Source organism: Hemiscyllium ocellatum, chromosome 6, assembly GCF_020745735.1.
Source record: "Hemiscyllium ocellatum isolate sHemOce1 chromosome 6, sHemOce1.pat.X.cur, whole genome shotgun sequence".
Classification (NCBI taxonomy): domain Eukaryota; kingdom Metazoa; phylum Chordata; class Chondrichthyes; order Orectolobiformes; family Hemiscylliidae; genus Hemiscyllium; species Hemiscyllium ocellatum.
Window position 1 is genome coordinate 2015568 of NC_083406.1, and position 26787 is coordinate 2042354.

Consider the following 26787-nt stretch of genomic DNA (forward strand, 5'->3'; position numbering starts at 1 on the left):
TTGTGTGTTCAGGAAACCAGACAGAGCAGAAAGGGCTTCATGTAGAAAGGTCCTGGAAGAAGCTGGTGGTGAGCAGGAGGTGGGTCAATGTGTGAACTAGAAGAAAGGCCAGAATAGGTGTTGCTCTGGAAACATCAGCTTCAGTTCAGCCTGGTTAATCATGTCAGGCTTAGCTCTCATTCATCAATTTCCTGTTATCAGAGGGTTTACAGGTCCTTGCTTGCAACCTACGGTGGCAGTAAACATCAATTAACCAGGATATGAGTGCACTGCAGCTGGCGTATCTGCGTAGACATGCATCTTAGGAGAAGTACTGGCATCGTCTGCTAGAATCAGCATTGGGATCATCGCTTATATATTTAAAAAAATGGATTTGGATATGGGGATATAATTTCCAACGCTTTGACAAAGCAAATGTAGTAAAGAGCACAGTCATGAGACTGAAGAGAGGGATTATAAACGAAATGTTTCAATTTTAAAATGGATACAGGAATAGATAAACCTTGGGATTTACATTCAAAACTCTGGTAGTACAAGTTGAGACTGGTGCCTTGCATTAAAAAAAATGCTTGAAAAGAAGTATTATGTTTGGAAAAAAAAGAGGGATGAGAGAGTTGGGTGTTTACTTGCAAGCATGTATAGATCCAGGGAGGATGCATGCAGTTTTCCAAGATAGAGGTGACCTTTACCAGGAAGAAAACATGAATGACCAGAAGCTGGGTCAGATAGCACCAGAAGTTTGGCTTATGCACGAGCTGAGTTTGGAGAAGATGTGAGATGGCTGCTAAACTGAGCATGGGTCGTTTACTCTTTCAGCAGGGTGGATACCAGCATTGTGAATGGATTTGACCATCCGTGAATTTATTTATTTGAAAGTGAGTGGAGGAGGCAGACTGGAAGTTGAAGGAGAGGTTATCATGAGGAAAACTAGCTGGGTGTTGTCTGCAGTCCCATGATGATCCTAAAAGTAAAAATCAGTAGTGGAGAATAAAAGTCTGGTGATGTTGGTTAAATCATAAATGCATAGTATCTGTTACTGGAATGTGGAGAAAAAAAAATTGAAAAGAAACAGTGCCAAGAGTTTATGGTTCATCTGTGCAAATGTGTTTGTTGCCAGGCCATTAATTAATCTTTTTGATTTGAAGGTCATCTGTCAACATTTAGCAAGGTGTTCTTCCATTTCGGAGGGGAATGATGTACTGACAGGGAATCGGAAGTCAAGATTTTGAAATGCGTGAGGCAAACTGACATCGAAGGCGCAATAAAATTAAAATGTATCTTGGAGTTACTGTTTTAGATTGAGCAAAATAACCCAGTGATTGCTGAAGCATAATAATGCAGGTTTCATACTATGCACAAACAATTTTGTACTGATTGATTGGATCACACATCTCAATCAGTGCCTAATATGTTGATAAAATTTTATGAAGTACTTCAACCATTTATTTGACTTCGTTTATCTTTTCAGAGACATAGAAGGAACGTGCAAAAGGCAAACAGTGCAGCACTTCATGATTTGAAAACTATTGTATACTAGCTATTATTGGGCAACTCTGACCCAGCCCACCACAACACTCAAAGCTGAGATGAGACGCAAGGTTAATCAGCACATTCATACCCAAGAGAATGCCAACAATAAGAGGATGAGCTAGTAACAATGGCACTGAATCTTTTAATACACATCTGATCTACAAGGATTCTTAATTTAATATTTTGCATCAAGGACAACCCTTTTCCACAACAAAGACATTGCTAAGATTATGCACCGAAAGTTTTGTCTAGAATTTGATCTCTTAACCTTTGGGCTCTGGTGATAACTCTGTGATGTGAGCCGATCTGACAAAATATAAATGTATTTTTCATGCTTTAGAAAAAGTAGCTTTATACCTTATTTAAATTAGACACTTATGCAAGTGCTAGCCTGCTGTTAAATTTTCTAAGGCCAGCGTAGGCTTGGAGGACTGAAGGGCCTGTTCCTGTGCTGTGACATTTTGTTTTTTTGAGGAGAAAGTGAGGTCTGCAGATGCTGGAGATCAGCTGAAAATGTGTTGCTGGAAAAGCGCAGCAGGTCAGGCAGCATCCAAGGAACAGGAAATTTGACCTTTCGGGCATGAGCCCTTCTTCAGGAATGAGGAAAGTGTGTCCAGCAGGCTAAGATAAAAGGTAGGGAGGAGGGACTTGGTAGGGGCGATGGAGATGTGATAGGTGGAAGGAGGTCAAGGTGAGGGTGATATGCAGGAGTGGGGTGGGGGCGGAGAGGTCAGGAAGAAGATTGCAGGTTAGGGAGGCGGTGCTGAGTTCAAGGGATTCGACTGAGACAAGGTGGGGGGGAAAGAAAATGAGGAAACTGGAGAAATCTGAGTTCATCCCTTGTGGTTGGAGGGTTCCCAGGTGGAAGATGAGGCGCTCTTTCTCCAACCGTCGTGTTGTTATGATCTGGCGATGGAGGAGTCCAAGGACCTGCATGTCCTTGGTGGAGTGGGAGGAAGAGTTAAAATGTTGAGCCACGGGGTGGTTGGGTTGGTTGTTCTGGGTGTCCCAGAGGTGTTCTCTGAAACGTTCGGCAAGTAGGTGGCCTGTCTCCCCAATATAGAGGAGGCCACATCGGGTGCAGCGGATGCAATAGATGATGTGTGTGGAGGTGCAGGTGAATTTGTGGCGGATATGGAAGGATCATTTTGTTTTTTGCCCAAGGAAACTTGTAAGGGGCTCATGTGTTTCAGTGGTTGCTGCTGGTCTGCTGATCTTCACAAAATTATAGTTACACTATCTTTACACCTGCATTTTTTTTTTGCATTCAGGTGGTGTGGGCTTTGGCTAGGCCAGCATTTAACTTCCATCCATAATTGCCCATGATAGAGTGCTGGTGAGTTGCATCTTGAACTGCTGCAGTCCATTTGGTGTCAATGTTGCATGTGGAGGAGGGGGTGGGGGAGGAGATAACTACAGGATTTTGACCCAGTGACAGCGAAGGCATAAGGTTTTTTTATTCATTTACAGGATGAGGGCATTGCTGGTTAGGCGAGTAAAAAGGGAGGTCTGCAGATGCTGGAGATCGGAGCTGAAAATGTGTTGCTGGTTAAAGCACAGCAGGTCAGGCAGCATCCAAGGAACAGGAAATTCGACGTTTCGGGCCAGAAACGTCGGTTGGTTCATTCCTGATGAAGGGCTCTGGCCCGAGACGTCGAATTTCCTGTTCCTTGGATGCTGCCTGACCTTCATTGCTGGTTAGGCAGCATTTATTACCAATCCCTAATTGCCCAGAGGGCAGTTCAGAGTTGACCACATTGTGGGTCTGGAATCATTTGCAGGTAATGATGGCGATTCCTTCCCTAAAGCACATTCGTGAACCAGATGGGTTTTTCTGACATTTGGTAATGAATTCATGGTCATCATTAGACTCTTAATTCCAGGTTTGTTTTTCTTTTTCTATTGAATTCAAATTCCACCATCTGCCTTGAGGTTCAAGTACTTGTCCATTTACCTTTTAAATGTTCAGGTTACCCATCTCAACTACTGTCCCAGGTATTGAATTCCAAGCCCTCACTAACCTGTGAGTGAAAAGGCTTTTCCGTAAATCCTCTCTAAACCTCCTGTCTTTCACCTTAAAATTAAATCATCGTTATTGATCATTCAACTAAACTAACAGGGACAGCTGATTTCTATTGACCCTGTCTATTCCCTCATTATGCACATCAATTTACATCCCCCCTCAACCTTCTCTGTTCCAAAAAACTAATTTATCCAGCCTTTGTTCATAACTGAAATGTTCTATCCCACGCAATATCCTGGTAAATCTCCTCTGCACCTCCAGCAGCAGTCATATCCTTCCTGTGGTGTGGTGACGAGAACTGTTCATAGTACTGTAGCTGTGGTCTAACCAATGTCCTATACAGCTCCAACATTAACCTTCCAACTCTTACAAGTCACTGCCTTGGTGTAGATTATAAGCCACCTTAACTCCTCTATTAATCTCCTCTTCCACCTTTAGGGATCTGTCAATAAGTGTCCCAAGATCCCTGTGTTCCTAAAGCTTCCTGATGCCCCGCTATTTAGTGCGTTTACACCGTTGTGTTGTTACTTCCAAATTGCATCACCACACATTTATAAGAGTTAAATTCCATCTGCCACTGATTTGGCCAATTAACTTATAACTTCCCGTAACCTAAGACCTCATTCCTCACTGTCAACCAGCCAGCCAATCTTTGTGTCTTCTACATACAAATTGTTCCCCTTCTCATATTCTCATCCATATTTGTTGGCGATGACCATTTGCTATTGCATGATTGTTGCTTATCACTGGTCAGCCCAAACCTAGTTATTGTCCAGATTTTGCTATATTTGGACATGAACTACTTAATATCTGAGGAGTCACAAATGGTCAAGTGTGTGGTGCTGGAAAAGCACAGCAGGTCAGGCAGCATCCAAGGAGCAGGAGAATCGACATTTCGGGCATAAGCCCTTCATCAGGAATGAGGCCTCATTCCTGATGAAGGGCTTATGCCCGAAATGTCGATCCTCCTACTCCTTTGATGCTGCCTGACCTGCTGCGTTTTTCCAGCACCACACACTTGAACTCTGATCTCCAGCATTTGCAGTTTTCACTTTTTCCGAGTCACACATGGTGCTGAACATCTGCAATCATTGGCTTAACAATTGAAGGTCATTGAAGCAACTGAAGCTGGTGGGGCCTAGGACACTATCCTGAGGAACTCCTGCAGAGATGATGTGGAGCTGTGATGACTGACCTCCAACAACGTCAACCATCTTCCTTTGTGTTAACTGTCCTGAGTTACTGACATCCTTTTAATTTAGAATGGCCACCTTATATATGCATTTAGCCCAGACAGTCACTGCCAGTTTGTAACAAGATCAGCATTACAGTCAGATGCAAATGTAGGAGAGCAGCACAGTTGGCCCTTTCCTCAAGTGTTGACTTGCAGCATAAAGTTTCACATGACGACAAAGTGACCATATGGTGCTAATTCCATAAACTACCAATGATTTTTTTAAAGTAGAATCCAAATGGAGGTCCAGGTTACATCTGCACGTTTGATGTATATTTAATTGAAAGCATGTTCTTTTGGGTGGTATTGGAGTCAAAATTAGCTATTCATTCCCTGAAATCTAATACTATATTTATATTCTAGTATTCAATGTAAATAAATGGTTTGATTCCTAACCTGCCAGAGGCACTCCTCCAGAATTAAGTGGAAGCTGTGCTGGGTGAAGATTGATAGCAAGAGAATGTTTCTGTAAAGAATCCAATCTACCAGTATAATTGAGGAATGTTTAATGATATCAACGGGCAAGAGTTAAAGAATTCATTGGCTGTTAAATGACTACATCAAATGAGGTTTGAATTGATTGCTTCTGATCTCTTTAGTCAGTAGAACATTGTTGTTTGGACAGTGTTATTTCAATACAGCACCTTTGCAACTAAGCGAGTCTTTCCCCTGCCCCTAACGAAAAAAAATTGCAATTGCAGTTAGATGCAATAAGGATTTTGGGCGCCAAACAGTTTTTTCATAACAAAATTGAGTTGAGTTGAGTTAAGGGTTCCAATTAACCGTTCTTTAGAATCTGCTTTGGAAAAGGCATGGGAAGCTTTGTTTTGTATTCAGTGAATACTTTCACAAATAGTTTTCCACGTTTCTGGGGAAACAACATCTTGATCCTCAAATAATGGTAGGACAGTGCTCGTATTAATTGTGGGTTCATTGTATTTTGCAAGATGAAAACATTTGAAACATGATCACCTGTACAGTTATGCAGTTGGGAAGGAGGAATGAAACAAGACTTTGCAAAGTAGTAGCTGAATGACAAAGAAGTCTGTACTCTGCTCATTTATATCAATTATTATTTTCTTTGCCACACAAGGCCAGGACAGAGTCAATTGGAAAAGATAATTGAGAAGGCATCATTGTGATGTATAAAATGATTATTAATCATTAATTGAAATTAATTAATCAGCATAAATTTCTTCAACCCCAAGATGCAGGATATTCTTTTTTTCAACTTCATTTGAAGTAATGTAATGCTGCTCCCATTTCTTGAAATATTTTGAGTTTGCTGGAATTTGCTCCCCAAGGGCATTGTGAGTCAACCTACAGGTGGGCTGCCGTGGTTCAAAAGGCAGGTCAGCTAAGAATGGACAGTAAGTTTCCTCATTTTTCCCCCCCCTCCCCCAAACTTTATCCCAGATCCAACCTTCTAACTTGACATCACTCTCATGACCAGTCCTACCTGTCCATCATCCTCCTCCCCCACCCACCCCCCAAATCTGCTCTACCCTCCTTTTTGTTGTATTGCCATTACTCCCACCTACATTTACCAATTGTACTCTCCGCTTCCTCCCCAGCTCCTCCTCCTCCTCCTCTCTATTCTCCCCCCCCCCCCAAGCACCACCTTCCTCCCATTTATCTCTCTCTACCCTCTTGGTTCACAAGCCTCATTCCTGATGGGCTTATGCCCAAAAGTCAATTCCCCTCCTTGAATGCTGCCTGACCAGCTGTGCTTTTCCAGCACCCCATCCACAATAAATTCTGGTCCAGCCAGGGGAGTCCATCCTATTAATTTTTTTAAAATGGGCACAGCCAATTTTTCTGCAATGAATGATAGCATCAGCTTGATGGTTTGGGGGAGAAAAGATGAATTTTGGGATGGTTAAACTTATTGTATCTTCAAACCGGAAACTAAATTAGAAAGCTTAGTGTTCTCCTTTTGCAGGAGAGGAACAGCAATGATTTTTCTTAAGGCTATCCAGAACTTAATGCTGAAAACAAAACCTATCTCTTGTTTTCAAACCACGTGCTGATGGCACTGCGGTACTGTTGAGCTTTAGAAAACATGACAACTTTGCCACATGAAAGATGACTGGTACTGTGCTGTGTGTGAATGCTTTCTTGTTTGAAGGAAAGAAAATTGTCAAGGGAAAGCCCCTATATGTATAGTAGAAGCTAAAATAGAGTATAACAAAAACCTCTGACAAATTAGTAATAGTGGAACAAAGATCAAAGAGGCAACCTGGCCACCGTACCGAGTTCTCAAAAAATCAACTCGGCCAATTCTGTTCACAAAACTGAAGTGATCAGGTGTAGAATGGTTAACATTTTTTTAAAAGAGCTGTTTTAAAATTTAGAAAATGGATTTAGAAGATGTGAAAGTTTATGAATAGCTGTCGAAGTAGTCTTGCTTGATCAAGATTAGTTCTGGGTCTGTGGCACAGTTTGTGTAATTGTACAACACTTCGTAAACCTGATACTTGCTAGGATTTCATACGTATGGATCAGACTTTTAATCGTTAAGCTTAAAATAAAGACAGGAAAGCCAGAGACTTTAAAAGATTTGCAGATGCGATACATGAATATAATATCACTGGTCAGGAAAAGGTGATTAAGTTTGGTAGGTAGGAGTCCCATTGGGCAGGAATGCAGGAGCCCCAACTTTTGCAATTGTCCACCAGGTGTGAGGTTCCGTTTAGCTTGTTTAGATGAGGGTAGGGCTGAAAATGTGTTGCTGGTTAAAGCACAGCAGGTTAGGCAGCATCTCAGGAATAGGGAATTCGACGTTTCGAGCATGATGAAGGGCTTATGCTCGAAACATCGAATTCCCTATTCCTGAGATGCTGCCTAACCTGCTGTGCTTTAACCAGCAACACATTTTCAGCTGTGATCTCCAGCATCTGCAGACCTCATTTTTTACTAGATGAGGGTAGGGGCATGGAGGTTAATTGAGCCTACTGACCAAGGCAAATGGTAAAGAAAATCATGCAAGGAGAGGGACCAAATGTTTTAGCACGGGAGAGTAGAGTGAAGAGATGTGGACATTGTTCTCTGCAGCAAAGAGAGAGTCCAGAAGACTGTAATGCCTTTCCAGTGCTGGAGTTCCAGCTTCTGCTCAGGACTAGAGGGAAACTTGTAGTGGAAGGGAAGGAAGGATTCAATCGTTGTGGTTTATGTAAATAGCAACACTGATGACATGGAAAGAAGCTCTGTATCAGTATGAGGAACTAGGCATCAAACAAACAATCAAAGCTGTAGAAGCATTTATTACCACTTGAGCCATATGCAATTTGGCATAAAGCATGAAAGAAGTGAATATACAGTTCAAGGTTTGTGTAATCAATGTGAATTTCAGTTTGAGAGACCCTGGTACCAGTCCTGGTAAAAGCTGGAGCTGCAGTGTTGGCAAGGTAAGGCTGCTGTTCTCAACATCTGCATAAGGTTCCATTGGATTGGAAAATTGTGACCGTAACTCCCTTAGCCTGTACACTACTGTCTACAGTGTGGGTCTCCTTATTTAGTAGGAATGAAAATGCATTTTCAACTATTCAGAGAAGGTTTATTAAACAATCTCTAGGTTAACATGAGATTAAAGGTTAGACGAGGTAGATTTCCATTTGTTAGAGTTCAGACAAGTAAGAGAACTTTATTGAGACATGCAAGATCCTGAGGGAGTTGGATGTGGAAGGATGTTTCCCTGAGCGTAGAGTCAATCACCTTCCCAGTTCGCTTGTTGCTCATTTAGATGAAATTGTATAACTTGAGTTCAAAACAGCATTTAAAATGATGTCCAAAATTACTTTCTAACCTTTTCAATTGTGAAGTGTTTTAGAAAACCAAGCTCAATTTTAGAGCCCAAGTGCTCAAATAATAATGTTATGAACCTACATAACACAATCCAACCATGATGTTTCAAACTCCATATGTTAATCCACTTGTCCCTAAGCAAATAGACTTTTCACAGTTTGGATATAGCTGGTTAAGATCAATGTCTGATTAGTGACCCCTAAGATTTTATGAAATTTGGTTGTGATATTGAGCAACAAATTCAAGGATGGTTCACTGCCATTATAAGGAATTGATTTTGACATTGCATAATTGCCATCTATTTCATCTGCAACTGCTACAGTGGATGCTGGTATATTCATGCAAAGTTTGGAAGATGCGCATCTTGGTTAAATTATGTGCAGTTAAGTTAATAATTGTTGAGGCCAAAAACTGTTAATTAAAATGCATAAATTAGTAAACCGTGCCACTGCTTGTACTTTGCAATTAGCTTGCATGTACTTGGAGCTCCTTCTTTTCACTTCACCAGTACCTTTCTGTAACAATGGTTTAAACCTAACCTTTTGGAGAATAATAAAGTTTGCAGAAGGCATGTTTTAAGGGCTGAAGAAAGATGGTTTTCCCCAGCCAAATTGTCTTATTGGCCTTAGCTGGGTTACCCTGGGTAGTAAAAGCTCTTCCTGTGGCTGTACACAAATGTCAATAACTGCAAATAAAACATAGATGTATTTAATTTGGTGTATATTGTTTGGACAACCAAATCACATTAATTCAAGGCTAAATTGAAAGCCTCTGCTGTGTCCTAGTAGATAAATCCATCTGAAGTAGGCAGATTAAAGATCAAAGTTTTCACAGCTGCTACATGCTGAACTTAGTCCGAGTTGTACAGCATGGCAATAGACCCTTTGGCCGAACTTGTCCGTGCCAACCAGCTATCCTAAATTAATCTAGTCCCACTTGCCAGCATTTGACCCATATCCCTCCAAACATTTCCTATTCATGTACCCATCCAGATGCCTTTTAAATGTTGTAATTGTGCCAGCCTCCACCACTTCCCCAGGCAACTCATTCCATACATGCACCACTCTCTGCATGAAAAAGTTGCCCCTTAGGTCCCTTTTTATATCTTTCCCCTCTCGCCCTAAACCTATGCCCTCTAGTTCTGGTCTCCATTCCCCCAGGGAAAAGGTTTTGACTATGCAACCTATCCATGACCCTCATGATTTTATAAACCTCTATAAATTCACACTCAGCCTCCAACACTCCATCTCAGACACCTCCCTCCCCTCCTCATTCTGGATCTCTCCATTACCATCTCCGGCGACTGACTAACTGTGGACATCTACTATAAGCCCAGCAACTCCCACACTACTTAGACCACACTTCCTCTCACATTTCCTTCTGTAATAATGCCATCCCTTACTCCCAATTCCTCTGCCTCGGTTGCATCTGTTACCAGGATGACCAATGCCCAGATGGCCTCCTCCTTCCAAGATGGCAATTTCCCTTCCCATGTGGTTGACGATGCCTTCCAGCACATCTCCTCCACTTCCCTCATCATGGCCCTTGAACCCCACCGCTCCCAATGCAACCAGGACCAACCCTCCGCCACCTCCAAACAGACCCCACCAACAGGGATGTTTTTCCCTCCCCACACCTATCAGTGTTTCAGAAAGAGAGTTCCCTCAGAAACTCCCTCGTCAGGTCCATGCCTCCCACCCACCCACACCCCACTCCTGGCACCTTCCCCAGCCACTGCAGGAATGCAAAACCTGCGCCTACACCTCTTCCCTCGCCTCCTTCCACATATGACAGAAGTTTACCTGTCTCCCTACCAATGTCATCTACTGTATCTGTTGACTCAATGTTGCTCCCTCTATACTGGGGAGACAGGACACCTTCTTGTGAATTGTTTCAGAGGACATCTCTAGGACAGCTGCACCTACTGACTTCACCGTCCCCATGACTGAACATTTCAACTCTGCCCTCCCACTCATTCAAGAACATGCAAGTCCTGGGTCTCCTCCACTGCCAAACCATTACCACGTGGCATCTGGAGGAACAACACCTCATTCTGCCTTGGGACCCTGCAACCACAAGGGATGAATGTGAATTTAAATGTTTCCCCATTTCCCCTCCCTGCACATTATCCCAATCCCTAGCCTTCAATTTGGCACCGCCCTCCTGACCTGTCCATCACCTTTCTCATCTATCCGCTCCACCTCCACCAACCTATTACCTTCTCCCTCACCTTCAACTATATTGCTTTCTCAGCTACCCTCCTCCTCCAACCCTACCCCCCCCCTTCTGTTTATCTCTCAGCTCCTCCCAAACCACAAGCCTCATTCCTGATGAAGGGCTTGTGCTTGAAATGTTGACACTCCTCCTCGGATTCTGCCTGACCTGTGTTTTTCCAGCTTCGTACTCTCGACTCAGCATCCTAGTAAATCTTGTCTCAACCTTTAGAGCAAGAAGACCAGAATTGCATGCAGTTTACCAAAAGTGGCCTAACCAATGTCCTGTACGGCTGCGACACGATATCCTAGCTCCTTCACTCATTGTACTGACCAGTAAAGGCAAGCGTACCAAAAGTTGCTTTCACTACCCTGTCTACTCATGACTCAAACTTTCAAGGAACCGTGAACCTGCACTCCAAGGCCTCTTTGTTTGGGTACACTCCCCAGGACCTTACCATTAAGAGTATAAGTCCTGCCCTGATTTGCCCTACCAAAAGTTTGCACCTCACATTCATCAGATTAAACTCGGCCTGTCTGGTCAAGAAGGTTCCATTGTGCTGAGACCACCTTCGAGATTGTTGACTTAACCTCCAGTTTTGGTGTTATCTGCAAGCTTAGTAACCATGCCTCCTCTGTTCATACCCAAATCATTTATATAAATTATATAAGTGTACCCAGCACCGATCTCTGCAGCAAACCACTGGCCACAGGCCTCCAGTTTGAAAAGCAACCCTCCTCCAACACCACACTGTCTCCTACCTTCTAGCCAATGTTGTATCAAAATGGCTGGTTCTTCTGTATTCCAAGTGATCTAACCTTGTTAACCAGTTGTGCTTCTTTATGAAAGCCCTGAATCTTGACAAATGGCTTGTGAAAGAATGCAAACTGACTTTTCTTTGCTGCTTCTCTGGTACTAGTCTGCTACATGGCTGTAGTAGACCCAAAATTTTATGAATATTGCCATCTGCTGTTTGATGACTACTTTTTATTCTGATCCATTAAATTTACTGAGTCAGCATCCTTACATTCTGAAATGAATTTGCACACAGACTTTGTCTTGATCAGGTTCAAACCTGCCTACTCTTATTTTAAATATGTCCAGCATTTAGTGCACAGTCTTTTTTTGGTGTTTAGAATTTTAATCTTGGGTTTGGAATTTTAAGTTATATGTTAGCATCCTCAAACTTGTGCAGCAAATTGTGCTCTGGCTGCTAGATAGATCTTGATGGAAACTGGAACCATGTTTTAAAAAAAAATAAGGTTGAATATTGTGCGGAAGTCACTTTAGCATTGATCTGGAATTCATTTTGCAAAATTGACTGTTGGCCTCCTGCCTCAAGTGTAGTATCATGTAAAATCAAAAGTAGATGCTATGCCATACCACTGGCGATCTGTAACAGAAATTTTGGTAGGTTGTGCATTGGATGAAGTTGTTGAAGTTAACTTTGGCTAGTTTAATCAACACTATTCACTATTAAGAGTGTGGTGCTGAAAAAAACATAGCTGGTCAGGCAGCATCCAAGGAGGAGGAGAGTCGACATTTCAAGCATAAGCTTTTCATGTTGCAGTTGTATAAGACTCTGGTGAGGCCTCATCTGGAGTATTGTGTGCAGTTTTGGTCGCCATACTATAGGAAGGATGTGGAAGCTTTAGAACGAGTGCAGAGGAGGTTTACCAGGATGTTGCCTGGAATGGTAGGAAAATCTTATGAGGAAAGGCTGAGGCACTTGGGGCTGTTCTCATTGGAGAAGAGAAGGTTTAGGGGAGATCTGATAGAAGTGTATAAGATGATTAGGGGTTTAGATAGGGTAGATACTAAGAACCTTTTACCGCTAATGGAGTCAGGTGTTACTAGGGGACATAGCTTTAAATTAAGGGGTGGTAGGTATAGGACAGACGTTAGGGGTAGATTCTTCACACAGCGGGTTGAGAGTTCATGGAATGCCCTGCCCGTATCAGTGGTGAACTCTCCTTCTTTATGGTCATTTAAGCGGGCATTGGATAGGCATTTGGAAGTTATTGGGCTAGTATAGGTTAGGTAGGATTCGGTCGGCGCAACATCGAGGGCCGAAGGGCCTGTACTGCGCTGTATCCTTCTATGTTCTATGTTCTATTAGGAATGAAGAGCTAGCCTCCTGCTCCTTGGATACTCTCTGATCGGCTGTGCTTTTCCAGCACCATGTGCTTCGACTCTGATCTCCAGCATCTGCAGTTCTTACTTTCTCCCAGCAGTATCTATTGCCAATTGGAATGAGCAAGTGCTGCTAAAAGATTTGATTAACGGGTTGTATAATATCTAAATCACAGAATTATAAAGATGTGCAGCACTGAACAAACTCGTCCATGCCGACCAGGTATCCTAACCTAATCTAATGTATTTACCAGCATTTGGCCCATATCCCTCTAAACCCTTCCTATTTGTAAACCCATCCAGATGCCTTTTAAATGCCATAATTGTATCAGCCTCCACTGCTTCCTCTACCAGTTCATTCCATACAAGCACCACCCTCTGTGAAAACAATGCCCCTTGGGTCTCGTATCTTTCCCCTCCCACCCTAAACTTGTGCCCTCTAGGTCTGGTGTCTTGCCCCAGGGAAAAGACCTTGTCTCTTTACCCTATCCATGTCCCTCATGATTTTATAAACCTCTAAAGTATCTCCTGAGCCTCTGATGCTCCAGGGAAAACAGTCCCAGCCAATTCAGCCTCTCCCTATAGCGCTCATCCTCAAACCCTGGCAACATCCTAGTAAATCTTTTCTGAGCCCTTGCAACTTTCACCAAATTTTTCCGTTAGGAAGGAAACAAGAATTGCACGCAATATTCCAACAATGGCCTAACCAATGTCTTGTACAGCCACAATATGACCTTCCAACTCCTGTACTCAGTACTCTGACCAATAAAGGAAAGTATACAAAATGCTGCCTCACTATCCTGGATCAGTGGTGCTGGAAGAGCACAGCAGTTCAGGCAGCATCCAACAAGCAGCGAAATCAGCATTTTGGGCAAAAGCCCTTCATCAGGAATAAAGGCAGTGCGCTTGAAGCGTGGAGAGATGATTTAGAGGAGGGTGGGGGTGGGGCGAAAGTAACAAAGTACAATGGGTGAGTGGTGGAGGGGATGAAGGTGATAGGTCAGTGAGGAGAGGGTGGAGTGGTTAGGTTGAAAAGGAGATAGGCAGATAGGACAAGTCATGGGGACAGTGCTGAGCTGGAAGTTTGGAACTAGTGTGAGGTGGGGGAAGGGGAAATGAGGAAACTGTTGAAGTCCACATTGATGTCCTGGGGTTGAAGTGTTCCGAGGCGGAAGGTGAGACGTTCTTCCTCCAGGCGTCTGGTGGTGATGGAGTGGCGGTGAAGGAGGCCCAGGACCTCCATGTCCTCGGCGGAGGGGGAGTTGAAATGTTGGACCACGGGGCGGTGTGGTTGATTGGTGTGGGTGTCTCGGAGATGTTCCCTAAAGGGCTCTGCTAGAAGGTGCCCAGTCTCCCCAATGTAAAGGAGACCGCATCAGGAGCAACGAATACAATAAATGATATTAGTGGATGTGCAGGTAAAACTTTGGATGTGGAAGGCTCCTTTAGGGCCTTGGATAGAGATGAGGGAGGAGGTGTGGGCACAGGTTTTACAGTTCCTGCAGTGGCAGGGGAAAGTGCCAGGATGGGAGGATGGGTTGTAGGGGGGCATGGACCTGACCAGGTAGTCACGGAGGGGGCAGTCTTTGTGGAAGGCGGAAAGGGGTGGGGAGGGAAATATATCCCTGATGGTGGGGTCTTTTTGGACATGGCAGAAATGTCGGCAGATGATTTGGTTTATGCGAAGGTTGGTAGGGTGGAAGGTGAGCACCAGGGGTGTTCTGTCCTTGTTACGGTTGGAGGGGTGTGGTCTGAGGGCGGAGGTGCGGGATGTGGACGAGATGCATTGGAAGGCATCTTTAACCACGTGGGAAGGGAAATTGCGGTATCTGCGGAAGGAGGCCATCTGGTGTGTTCTGTGGTGGAACTGGTCCTCCTGGGAGCAGATATGGCGGAGGCGGAGGAATTGGGAATACGAGATGGCATGCTTGCAAGAGGTAGGGTGGGAAGAGGTGTAATCCAGGTAGCTGTGGGAGTCAGTGGGTTTGTAAAAAATGTCAGTGTCAAGTCGGTTGTCATTAATGGAGTTGGAGAGGTCCAGGAAGGGGAGGGGAGGTGTCAGGTAAATTTAAGGTCAGGGTGGAATGTGTTGGTCAGGTTGATGAATTGCTCAACCTCCTCGTGGGAGCACGAGGTGGCGCCAATGCAGTCATCAATATAGCGGAGGAAGAGGTGGGGAGTGGTGCCGGTGTAATTACGGACGATCGACTGTTCTACGTAGCCAACAAAGAGACAGGCATAGCTGGGGCCCATGGCTACCCCTTTGGTCCGGAGGAAGTGGGAGGATTCAAAGGAGAAATTAAGGATGAGGACCAGTTCGCCCAAACGAATGAGTGTCAGTGAAAGGGTACTGTTGGGGACGTCGGGAGAGGAAAAAACAGAGGGCTTGGAGGTGCTGGTCATGGCGGGTGGAGGTGTAGAGGGATTGGATATCCATGGTGAAGATGAGGCATTGGGGGCCGGGGAAGCGGAAGTCTGGTGCCTTCACTATCTTACCTACCTGTGACTCTACTTTCAACAAACAATGAACTTGCATGCACTCCAAGGTCTCTTTGTTCAGCAACACTCCCCAGGACCTTACCATTAAATGTGTAAGTTCTGCTCTGATTTGCTTTTCCAAGATGCAGCATCTCACATTTATCTAAATTAAACTTTATCTGCCACTCAGCCATTGGCCCATCTGATCAAAGTCCCATTGTACTCTTGAGGTCACTGTCTTTGCTGTCTAATACTGGCTAAAGGTGCGTTGAAGGAGCATTATTAAACCAAGTGTTTTTGGCGTTGAATCACCTGAGCAAATATTCAGACAAGTGACCAAAAGGTTCAGATTGAGATTAATGCTACCCACATGATTGTTTTTTCGGACTTTTCACGATCATGTCAGCTTGGAGGTAACTACATAGTTACATACTAACAAAGTTGTTTTGTAGCACAGAATTTGATTGTCAAAGTTTTTCATCATGCACTCCTGGAACATAAAAGAACTAGTAGCAGAAGTAGACCTTCCAGCTCTTCAAGTCTGCTCTGTCATTCAATAAGATCATGGCTGATCTTTTCGTGGAATCAGATCCACTTAACCACGGTCTGACCCCTTAATTCCTTTATTGTTTAAAAAAAAATCTACCTTAGCTTTAAAAACATTTACTGAAATAACATCAACTACTTCACTGGGTAAGGAATTCCATCGACTAACAACCCTCTGGGTTAAGAAGTTCCTTCTCAATTCAATCCTAAATCTGCTCCCTTTAATCTTGAGGCTATGCCCTCTTGTCCTAGTTTCACCTGCTAGTGGAAGCATCCTCTGTACTTCTATGATATATAAAACTATGAAGGGAATAGATGTTTCTAAAAGATCTCCCTATATTCTTCTAAATTCCAGTGAATGTAATCCCAGTTTACTTAGTCTGTCCTCATAAACCAAACCCCTCAACTCTGGAATCGACCAAGTGAACCTCCTCTGCACCACCTCCAGTGCCAGCACATCCTTTCTCAAGTAAAGAGTCCAAAACTGCACACAGTACTCCAGGTGTGCCCTCCCCAGCACCTTGTGCAGCTGCAACATTACCTCTTTGCTTTTAAACTCAGTCCCTTTTACAGTGAAGGACAACATTTCATTTGCCTTCCTAATTGCTTGGACCTGCAGACTAACCTTCTGTGATTCACAGGTCCCTCTGCAAAGCAGCTTGCTGCAACTTTTTACCATTCAATTAATAATCCTTTTTACTATTACTCCTACCAAAATGTATGGTTTATTTACATTGTAATCCATTTTCCAGTCCTTTACCCACTCATTCAATGTATCTATGTTCCTCTGCAAAGTTTCACAGTCCTCTGCACACTTTGCTCTGCCACTCATCTTGGTGTCGAAGTCTGCAAAATGACACTCTATACATGGTCCCCTACTCCAATTCATCAAAATGTCCGCAAATGATTGTAGTCCCAATAAAGATCCCTGAGGCATACCTCTAGTCACTGCCGGCCAGAATAGCACTCATTTATCCCTCTTTGCTTCCTGTTAGTCAACCAATCCTCTGTCCATGCTCATTTTACCTAATAACGCCATGCATCCTTATCTTATGCAGCAGCCTCTTGTATGGCACCTTATCAAAGGCCTTTTGGAAATCTCGGTGAATCACATCCACTGGGTCCCCATTGGCCACTTGCTCGTATTAATGTCTTCATCAAATTTGAAAAGATTTGTTAAGCATGACCTAACCTCCTTGAACCCATGCTGCGTCTGCCCAACGGGGCAATTTATATTGAGATGCCTTGCTGTTTCTTCCTTGATAATAGACTCAAGCATCTTCCCCACTACAAAGGTTAAGCTAACCAGTCTATAATTTTCCATCTTTTGTCTACCTCCCTTTTTAAGAAGTGGCATCACATTTGCTGTTTTCCAATCTGCTGAAACTGCCCCAAAGTCAAGTGAATTTTGGAAGCTAATTGTCAGTACACCTGCTATTGCTGCCACCATCTTTTAGTACCCCATGATGCATTCCATCAGGATCAGATGAGTTGTCTATCCTAGGCTCCATTAGCTTGCACAACACTACCTCTTCCATAATACTGATTCGTTTCTTGTTTCTCCCCATCCCTCGTCTCTTTGTCAATTGCTGGCATATTATTAGTGACCTCCACTGTGAAGACCGATACAAAATTCCTCTTCAGTGCCTCAGCCTTTTCATCATATCCCTTAACTGAATTCCTCTTCTCATTCTCTAAAGGACCAACGTTTAATTTAACCACTCTTTTTTTTATATATATATTCATAGAAACTTTTGCTATCTGTCTTTATATTCTGTGCCAGTTTTTTGTCGTGTGCTGTCTTTTTTAAAAGCACTTCCTGTGGCTTTCTGTTGACCTTTTATTTTCCAAATCTTCCAGTTTCATGCTGTTTTTCGCCACTTTGTATGCCTTCTCTTTCAATTTGAGAGCCTCCCTTATTTCCTTCAACATCTATGGCTGGTACCCCTTTACTTCCTTTTAGCTGGAATATACTTTTGCTGAGTACTTTGAAAAATTGCTTTGAAAGTCCTCCATTGCTCATCGACTGTCCCACCGTAAAGTCTTTGTTTCCTGTCCACTTTAGCCAAGTCTTCCCTCAATCTTTTGTAGCCCCCTTTGGTCAAGTACAGGATGCTAATATTAGATTTTATCTTCACTCCATCCGAGTTCTAAATTCAACCATACTGTGATCACCCCTTCCAAGAGGATCCCTAATTATGAAGTCATTAATAATTCCTGTCTCATTAGACAGGGCCAGATCTAAGATAGCTTGCTTCCTCCTTGGTTCTATTAATACCATTCAAGAAAACTATCACGGATACACTCAACGAACTCCTCTTCAAGGCTACCATGACTGAGTTGGTTCAACCAATCTACATGTAAAGCAAAATTCCCCCGTGCTAATTACCATACCATTTTTTAGAGGCATTCGTTATTTCGTTGTTTAGTGACCACCCCAATGTGATGTTATTATTTGGTAGCTTATAGTCTATGCCTACCAGTGACTTTTTCCTCTTAGAATTTCTAATGTCCACCTGAATGGATTCAACCTTATTCTCCATAGAACCTATGTCATCTCTCAGCACCATCCTGATGTCGCCCTTGAATATCAGCTACACCACCTCCCTTACCTTCCTGCCTGTCCTTCCAAATTGTCTGGTACCCCTGGATATTTAACTCCCAGTCATGACCATCCTCTAACTGTGTCTCCATAATGGCTACCAAATTGCATTGGTTTGCGCTGTTAACTCATCAATCTTGTTCCGAGTGCTACGAGCATTCAGGTAAAGTGCCTTTATGCTAGCTTTCTTACCCTTATGATTTCCAACATCTCTAATAATATCTCCTGAGTTATCCTTCCTTTTCACTTCTTTCGTAGTCAGCCTTGAACTTAAACCCTGCTGCACGCATACCAACCTGCTGTTTACCTTTTATTAACCATCATACTCCTTGTCGTTCTTCCCTGGTTCCCTCGCTGGGCTAAAGTCCTATTGATCATTTATCTTTTTTGCTGGAATGCTGGTTCTAGATTGATTCAGGTGGAGACTGTCTCATTGGTACAGATGCCCCCAGTTCCAAAGCTGATGCCAATGCCTCATGAAATGGAGTCCCTCTTTCCCACACCACTCCCGTAGCTGTGTTTACTTCGCTAATTTTTCTTATCCCGAGCCAATTTGCATATAGATTGGACAGTGATCCGGAGATTATGACCCTCGAGGACCTGTTCCTTAGTTTTGTTCCTAGTGCTTGATAATCCGCAAATGGGTCCTCCATCCTACCCTTGCCTATGTTGTTAGTCCTGACATGGACCACAACACCTGGATCATCCCTTTCCCGCTCCAATATCCTTTCAAGCCGGCCAGAGATGTCCTACATCCGGCACCGGTCAGGCATCACACCATGCAAGACCCCTGACCCGGCTTGCAAAGGATACTCTCACCTATTGGATAAAGTCAAAAGCTGAAGCTCCTCCATTCCTGAACTCCGGTTCCCCCTAACTATTTCACTTGCAGTCACAACCTGTTGTCCCTGATCATTAACTGAATTTGAATTACTTAATCTACCAGGTATGACTGCCTCCTGAAACAAAGCATCCCGGTAACTCTTCCCCCTCTTGGATGTGCCGCAATGTTTGAAGCTCAAATTCCAGATTTTCAATTCAGAGCTGGAGTTCGTGAACCAACCAACACTTGCTGCATGTGTGGTCGTTGCCATTCACAATGGGTTCAGCCAGCTCCCACATCATACAGCTACAGCAGATCAGCTGCCAAGCCATCTCCGCTTAGTTCCTTAGATTTATTTGAAGTAATAAAGTATGAATTAAATACCTTCTAATACTTCTCTGCTATGGTCTTTTTCAAATAACCAATTAATAGATAAATAAAATGTAAAATTTAACCAATTACATGATACAAAAGAAATAGAAAAAAATGGGTGCAGTCACAATTTGTAGCACAAGAGGAAATGATGCTGATTATTTGCCAAATTGACTGCTTGAGACATTGCTGTTGCAGTGGTAAGCTCTAGGCTTGCAAGCACCTGGTAATTCAAAAATGGTGCAAGGCTTCAACATGTTTGTTTTGTTGCAGTGCGTGTCCCTGCATATGGATGTGAATGATTTACAATTCTAGAAAGTGTAAACAAATCACTGTATAAACTCAACTAATTATCCTAATTTGGTTGCTGAGGTATCCTTTTATAGCAATCCTACAGTGTGGGTCAGGCCCTTCGGCCCAACAAATCCACACTAACCCTCTGAAGAGTAACCCACCCAGACTCAATTTACCCCAGACTAATGCACCTAATCTAGGCATCCCTGACCGCTATGGGCGATTCAGCATGGGCACTTCACCCAACCTGCACATCTTTCGATTGTGGAAGGAAACAGTAGCACCTGGAGGAAATCCATGCAGACACTGGGAGAATATGCAAACTCCACACAGACATTCGCCTGAGGTTGGAATAGAACCTGAGTAACTGGCACTTGAGGCAGCAGTGCTAACCACTAAGCCACCGTGCTGCCCTGTTAATGCAAATGCATATTATAAAGCAACAGCTAACAGATTTTGTTTTCTTGAATTCTGCAAGCACAGTCTGTTTCATGAACAACTGATCAGTCAAAAACCATGTTTCCACCAGCTCATGGTTAGGATGTGGAATATGTCTTTTGTTGCACTGACAGATTTATCCATGCCACTGCTCAGTTGTCCAGGTATTTGACACTGCAGGAACAAAAACCGGAGAAGGAGGGTATGAGGGTTTGCCCAATTGGCGTGCAGGTTTAAGCTTACCTATTTTACACATGGGGTATAAGGTTTGAGGATATTTACTCAAACAAGGAAACTGATTCCCTGCAGAGATATCTAAGGTTTGCGGCAACCTAATGTTACATGAATTCTGTGATGAAAGTCCATAATATCATACTGATATTATTAATTTCTGGGAACTTGGAATCTAAAGTAGCAATAGATGAGTTTTGCTTTTGTTTCTGTGAAAGTGACTATTTTTGAAAGGTTCAAAAATCCTTTTTAACAGAGTTCAAGACAACTTTTCTGAGGATTCATGTGACTCAATCTAAATGCAGGTAGTTCACACTGTATTGATGAAGGTTCACACTGAGGGTTGGTATGGTGTTAGTCATCCTGTGCAACCCCGCACTGTACAAAAGTCGTGCTATACAAGTCATGGAAAGTGGCGATGCAAAATGCGTTCTCGGCAACCTGTTTTAAAACCTCATGCTTTTCCTATTCATAGAGGCATAGAGATGTATAGCATGGAAACCCTTCTGTCTAATCTGACCATGTCGACCAGATATCCCAATCCAATCTGGTCCCACCTGCCAGCACCCGGCCCATATCCCTCCAAACCCTTCCTATTCATATACACATCCAAATGCCTCTTAAATGTTGCAATTGTACCAGTCCCTACCACTTCCTGTGGCAGCTCATTCCATACCCGTACCACCCTCTGCGTGAAACAGTTGCAGCTTAGATCTCTTTTATATCTTTCCCCTCTCACCCTAAACCTATGCCCCCTAGTTCTGGACCCCCCGACCCCGGGGAAAAGACTTTGTCTGTTTACCCTATCCATGCCCCTTGTAATTTTGTAAACCTCTATAAGGTCATTCCTCGGCCTCCGACGCTCCAGGGAAAACAGCCCCAGCTTGTTCAGCCTTTGCCTATAACTGAATTCCCCCAACCCTGGCAACATCCTTGTAAGTCTTTTCTGAACCCTTTCAAATTTCACGACATCTTTCCGACAGGAAGGAGACGAGAATTGCATGCAGTATTCCAACAGTGGCCTAACCAATGTCCTGTACAGCCGCAACATGACCTCCCAACTCCTGTACTCAATACTCTGACCAATAAAAGAAAGCATACCAAACACCGCCTTCACTATCCTGTCTACCTACGACTCCACTTTCATTATTCACACCTATTCAGCTGCATTGCAACAAATTCACATTGACAAAATTTGCGTTTATAGCAGAATGGCCTGCATTGAGAGAGTTTAAAAATTGCATGACATCAGGTTTTGGTCCAACCGGTTTATTTACAAGTACAAGCTTTTGGAGCTCTGCTCCTTCATCACATAGCTTGTGGAGCAGAATCATAGGACACAGAATGTATAGCAAAAGATCATTTGTGTCATGCAACTGATGTAATATATTAAACAAAACCTAGATTGCTGATAGGTCTTTCATCTTTTAGAATGGGTCGTGGGTTTTGATTCATTAATATGTAAATCCCCGAGCTATTTTCAAGTCACATTCCAGAAATAACTTGAGATCCTATTAAAACAAGAGTGACATCTCAGTTCAGACAATGCATTGAAGGTGTGAGATTAGAGTCTCTGTATTCCAATCTCTAGTCCAAAGTAGGAATTTATAAAATGTCACATGGATTGATTGCCTGCAGAATGTGCGTTTTTTTGACCAAAATAGAATTTATCTGCAAATTCACCCCATAGACGTTTGTTATGTGGGAATATACAAAAGAGAGTGAGAGTATGTGCGAGTGAGAGATGGAGTAATGCTGAGGGGGTCTGTGAGTGAGGGATGTGTGTGTGCACTGAGAGAGAACATGTGTATGAGAGTCTGTGTTGCGAGTGTGTGTGTGTATAGTGTAGTATGACATGAATCCAAGGTCCCAGTTGAGGCCACCCTCATGGGTTCTGAAGTTTGGCCACACTGCGTTGCTGTGTGTCCCAAAATCCACCTTGGAGGGCGGCCTCCCGAAGATCATGTTTGCAGGAACAAGAGAAATAAAAAGACTGCAGAAATGCCAATGCCAAAAATCCCCAACATTCTAGATTTTTTTGTGAAAACTTTTAAAAGTCCTTTTTAAAGCTTCAATTACAAAAGAAACTGAGCACTCGTGTTATACTAATTTGTTAACTTTGAACTTGCATACATCACACTTCCAAGTTGAGAAATCATTCGCAACTGGAAACATTAACTCTGCTCTCTTTCACCAGAGATGCTGCTAAATCTGACTTTTTCCAGCAATTTGTTTGTATTACCTTCCACTCCTGTCTGAAATGATTTGCATTGCTTAAAAAATTGTACTTGTGCTGTTATCTCACCCAAACACATACTTAAATCTAAATTACTGCAGGTTGTATATAAAAGTCTGTTCAGTATGAATCATGCAATGAACTCATCAACTGAAATCTCAAGTTTGTATGGGGATTGCTGCTTGAAATTTAAATTTGTTTTACTTTTGAAGTGTTGTGACCATTCTCTGGTCCACAGAATTTAAGCTGAAATTATCATTGTGTTTGACTGTACGGCATAATAGAGTTGTTCATCATTTTCTCATGTTCTCACGGAGTTACGGACATGGCCAAATGACTGAGTTTAACTTTTCTTTTACTATAGTCACATTGAACAGACCACAACATGGCAAGACCCAAGAAAGCCCATGTCTGTATTAAATTCAACTACGCCAGCCAGCACAGTGTCCCTGCAGCAGAACCTAATGAATACAACATCTTCAGGTAAGCAGAGAAAAACTGTGTGGAAAGTGGGAGTATGAGTGGTGAAATTAGTGGTGAAGAAACATTTGTAAACCCAATTCACAACCTCTTTCCAAATATTTTTATTATTTTTATGCACTTCACTTGTCTAGGCTTTGATTTGAAGGGAAGTGCAGCCTTGCAAAGTAGGAGCAATTGCGGAAATTAGTCATGTATTTCCCTCTTGACTATGTCATTGACTCATATTGTGAAAGGCTTTAGTTTGTCCATTTGTTCTCTTTCCAGAATATCATTCTCCAGCCTTTGTAACACTGCCATAAACATCTGGCCTGTTCATTGTTTAACGTGGAAGGATGTGCTTATATATCAATGTAGTAAATAGCAACAGTAAAACACCCAGTGCAGCAATAATCACCTTTTATCATTCAGCATTTCTATGAAGTGCAAATGCATAAGAGCCTGAAATGTTGAATCTATTGTTTGAATAGTTGAGATCGAGTTGATTTCAGAGATACTCATTCTGGATCAGTGGTGCTGGAAGAGCACAGCAGTTCAGGCAGCATCTAACGAGCAGCGAAATCGACGTTTCAGGCAAAAGTCCTTCATCAGGAATAAAGGCAGTGAGCCTGAAGCGTGGAGAGATAAGCTAGGGGAGAGTGGGGGTGGGGAGAGAGTAGCATAGAGTACAATGGGTGAGTGGGGGAGGAGATGAAGGTGATAGGGTAAAAACAATGACTGCAGATGCTGGAAACCAGATTCTGTATCAGTGGTGCTGGAAGAGCACAGCAGTTCAGGCAGCATCCAACGAGCAGCGAAATCGACGTTTCGGGCAAAAGCCCTTCATCAGGATTCTACTTTTGCCTGAAACGTCGGTTTCGCTGCCCGTTGGATGCTGCCTGAACTGCTGTGCTCTTAAGCACCACTGATCCAGATGAAGGTGATAGGTCAGGGAGGAGAGGGTGGAGTGGATAGGTGGAAAAGGAGCTAGGCAGGTCGGACAAGTCATGGGGACAGTGCTGAGCTGAAAGTTTGAAACTAGGATGAGGTGGGGGAAGGGGAAATGAGGAAGCTGTTGAAGTCCACATTGATGCCCTGGGGTTGAAGTGTTCCGAGGTGGAAGATGAGGCATTCTTCCTCCAGGCGTCTGGTGGTGAGGGAGCGGTGGTGAAGGAGGCCCAGGACCTCCATGTCCTCGGCAGAGTGGGAGGAGGAGTTGAAATGTTGGGCCATGGGGCGGTGTGGTTGATTGGTGCGGGTGTCCCGGAGATGTTCCCTAAAGCACTCTGCTAGGAGGTGCCCAGTCTCCCCAATGTAGAGGAGACCGCATCGGGAGCTCCCTAAAGAGCTCTGCTAGGAGACGCACCTTCATCTCCTCCCCCACTCACCGATTGTACTCTATGCTACTCTCTCCCCACCCCTACCCTCCTCTAGCTTATCTCTCCACGCTTCAGGCTCACTGCCTTTATTCCTGATGAAGGGCATTTGCCCGAAACGTCGATTTTGCCGCTCCTTGGATGCTGCCTGAACTGCTTTGCTCTTCCAGCACCACTGATCCAGAATCTGGTTTCCAGCATCTGCAGTCATTGTTTTCACCTTCAGAGATATTCACTCTGTTCCTTCAAATATTTAAGACAACAGAGTTTCCAGTGACTGAGAGCCCAGAAGAAAATCGCCATTGTAAAATTAATTGGAAGAAATTTAAGAAAGAGGAAAATTTTTCTTTAAAATATAGGCATGTGAAGCAATCAAACATAGTGCAGTAGTTGGTGATTGAAGCAGAGTCCTTGTCAGTGTTTATGAACAGGCTGGATACATGCTCAAAGGAAAGAGACTTAAAAGGCATGGAAACAAATTGGGGGTCAGGGATAAAACCACTATTCATGACAGATGAGTTCCAACATGAGCTGGTTATAGGAGCTGAAGGTACTGTTTGGGTTGTTCTATACAGGTAATTAATTTTTTAAACCTGAAATATTTTAACACCTGACTTTTGTTTAAAATTAAAGACCACTTTGGTATTATTTTCAAAGGAAGTTTATGGGCTATGTTTCTGGAATTCTTTGTGTGGTAATCATTCGGGCTTATGTCAATGTATGGTTATTCATTTGAAAAAAAAGTGCTTAATCATTATTTTAAACATTGGTTTGCTGAATGAATCATTAATTTTGGTTTGCCTTTTGCATAGGCTCAGTATACTGTTCCGTTTTAGTGAAATATAATCAGACTTATTTTATTATAACATCCTCATTGGCTGCAACCTCTTTATACTAAACCAAACTACTGAAATAAAAGTTTTAAATTCAATCTCTTCATTACAAAGATTGATTCATTTGTCAACAGCTACCGTCACCGAGAAAATGAATTGAATCACTGCAAACATTTTCATTGTTTAAATAATCCGTTTGATCCAAATACCCAAGGCATTACGTATATCTTTCTTTTAAAATTGTTTTAGCAAATATATAATGTTAGTGACAAAGGAAAAGCATTACCAGATTACTGATCACAGAATTGGTAATAGTAGGATGACACAGTGGCTCAGTGGTTAGCACTGCTCTCGCTCAGCACCAGAGTACCAGCTTCGATTCCAGCCTCTGGTGACTGTCTGTCTGTGTGGAGTTTGCGCATTCTCCCCATGTCTGCGTGGGTTTCTTCCAGGTGCTCCGGTTTCCTCCCGCAATCAAAGATGTGCAGGTCAGGTGAATTGGCCATGCTAAATTGCTCATCGTGTAAGGTGCATTAGTCAGAGGGAAATGGGTTTGGGTCGATTACTCTTCGCAGGGTCGGTGTGGACTGGTTGGGCCGAAGGGCCTGTTTCCACACTGTAGGGAATTTAATCTACAGAAAGAAACCATTCAGCCGATCATGCCTACACCATATTTACCTAATCTCCTGCCTTGCCCCACATCCCTGCACTTCACTTCTATCCAAAGTCACCAGTGCCCTATTAAGTGCTTCAATGGAACCTGTCTCCTCCACGTTTCTAAGGTAGACTGGCAGGAGGCTGGAAGAACACTGCTAGCTAGGCAGCATCAGGAGGTGAAAGTGAGGACTGCAGATGCTAGGAGTTAAAGTAGTGTGTATGGTGCTGGAAAAGCACAGCAGGTCAGGCAGCATCAAAGGAGCAGGAAAATTGACATTTTGGGCAAAAGTCCTTGAAGGTCCTTTTCCAGCACCACACACTCTAGCATCAGGAGGTGGAGAAGTCAGTGATTTGGGTGTAACTCTTCAGGACATTTCCAGGCAGTACATTCCACACCATAGCCACTCGTGTTGTGAAAACCGTTTTGTTTTTTGCTCACATCAACCTTGTTTCATTTGTATATCACATTAAAACTATTCTGTCTTCTACCTTGATCAATTTGCC

At 43.1% G+C, this 26787-nt stretch overlaps 1 protein-coding gene across 2 annotated transcripts in view; it reads left to right on the plus strand.

The window, feature by feature from the left end:
* Positions 1–26787, plus strand: part of yap1 (Yes1 associated transcriptional regulator) — a 138273-nt gene that overhangs the window by 67413 nt on the left and 44073 nt on the right. For both annotated transcript variants that reach the window (XM_060825776.1, XM_060825775.1), the window contains exon 2: positions 23323–23441. In XM_060825776.1, the coding sequence (XP_060681759.1) occupies positions 23323–23441 (119 nt within the window). The remainder of the gene's footprint in view (positions 1–23322; positions 23442–26787) is intronic.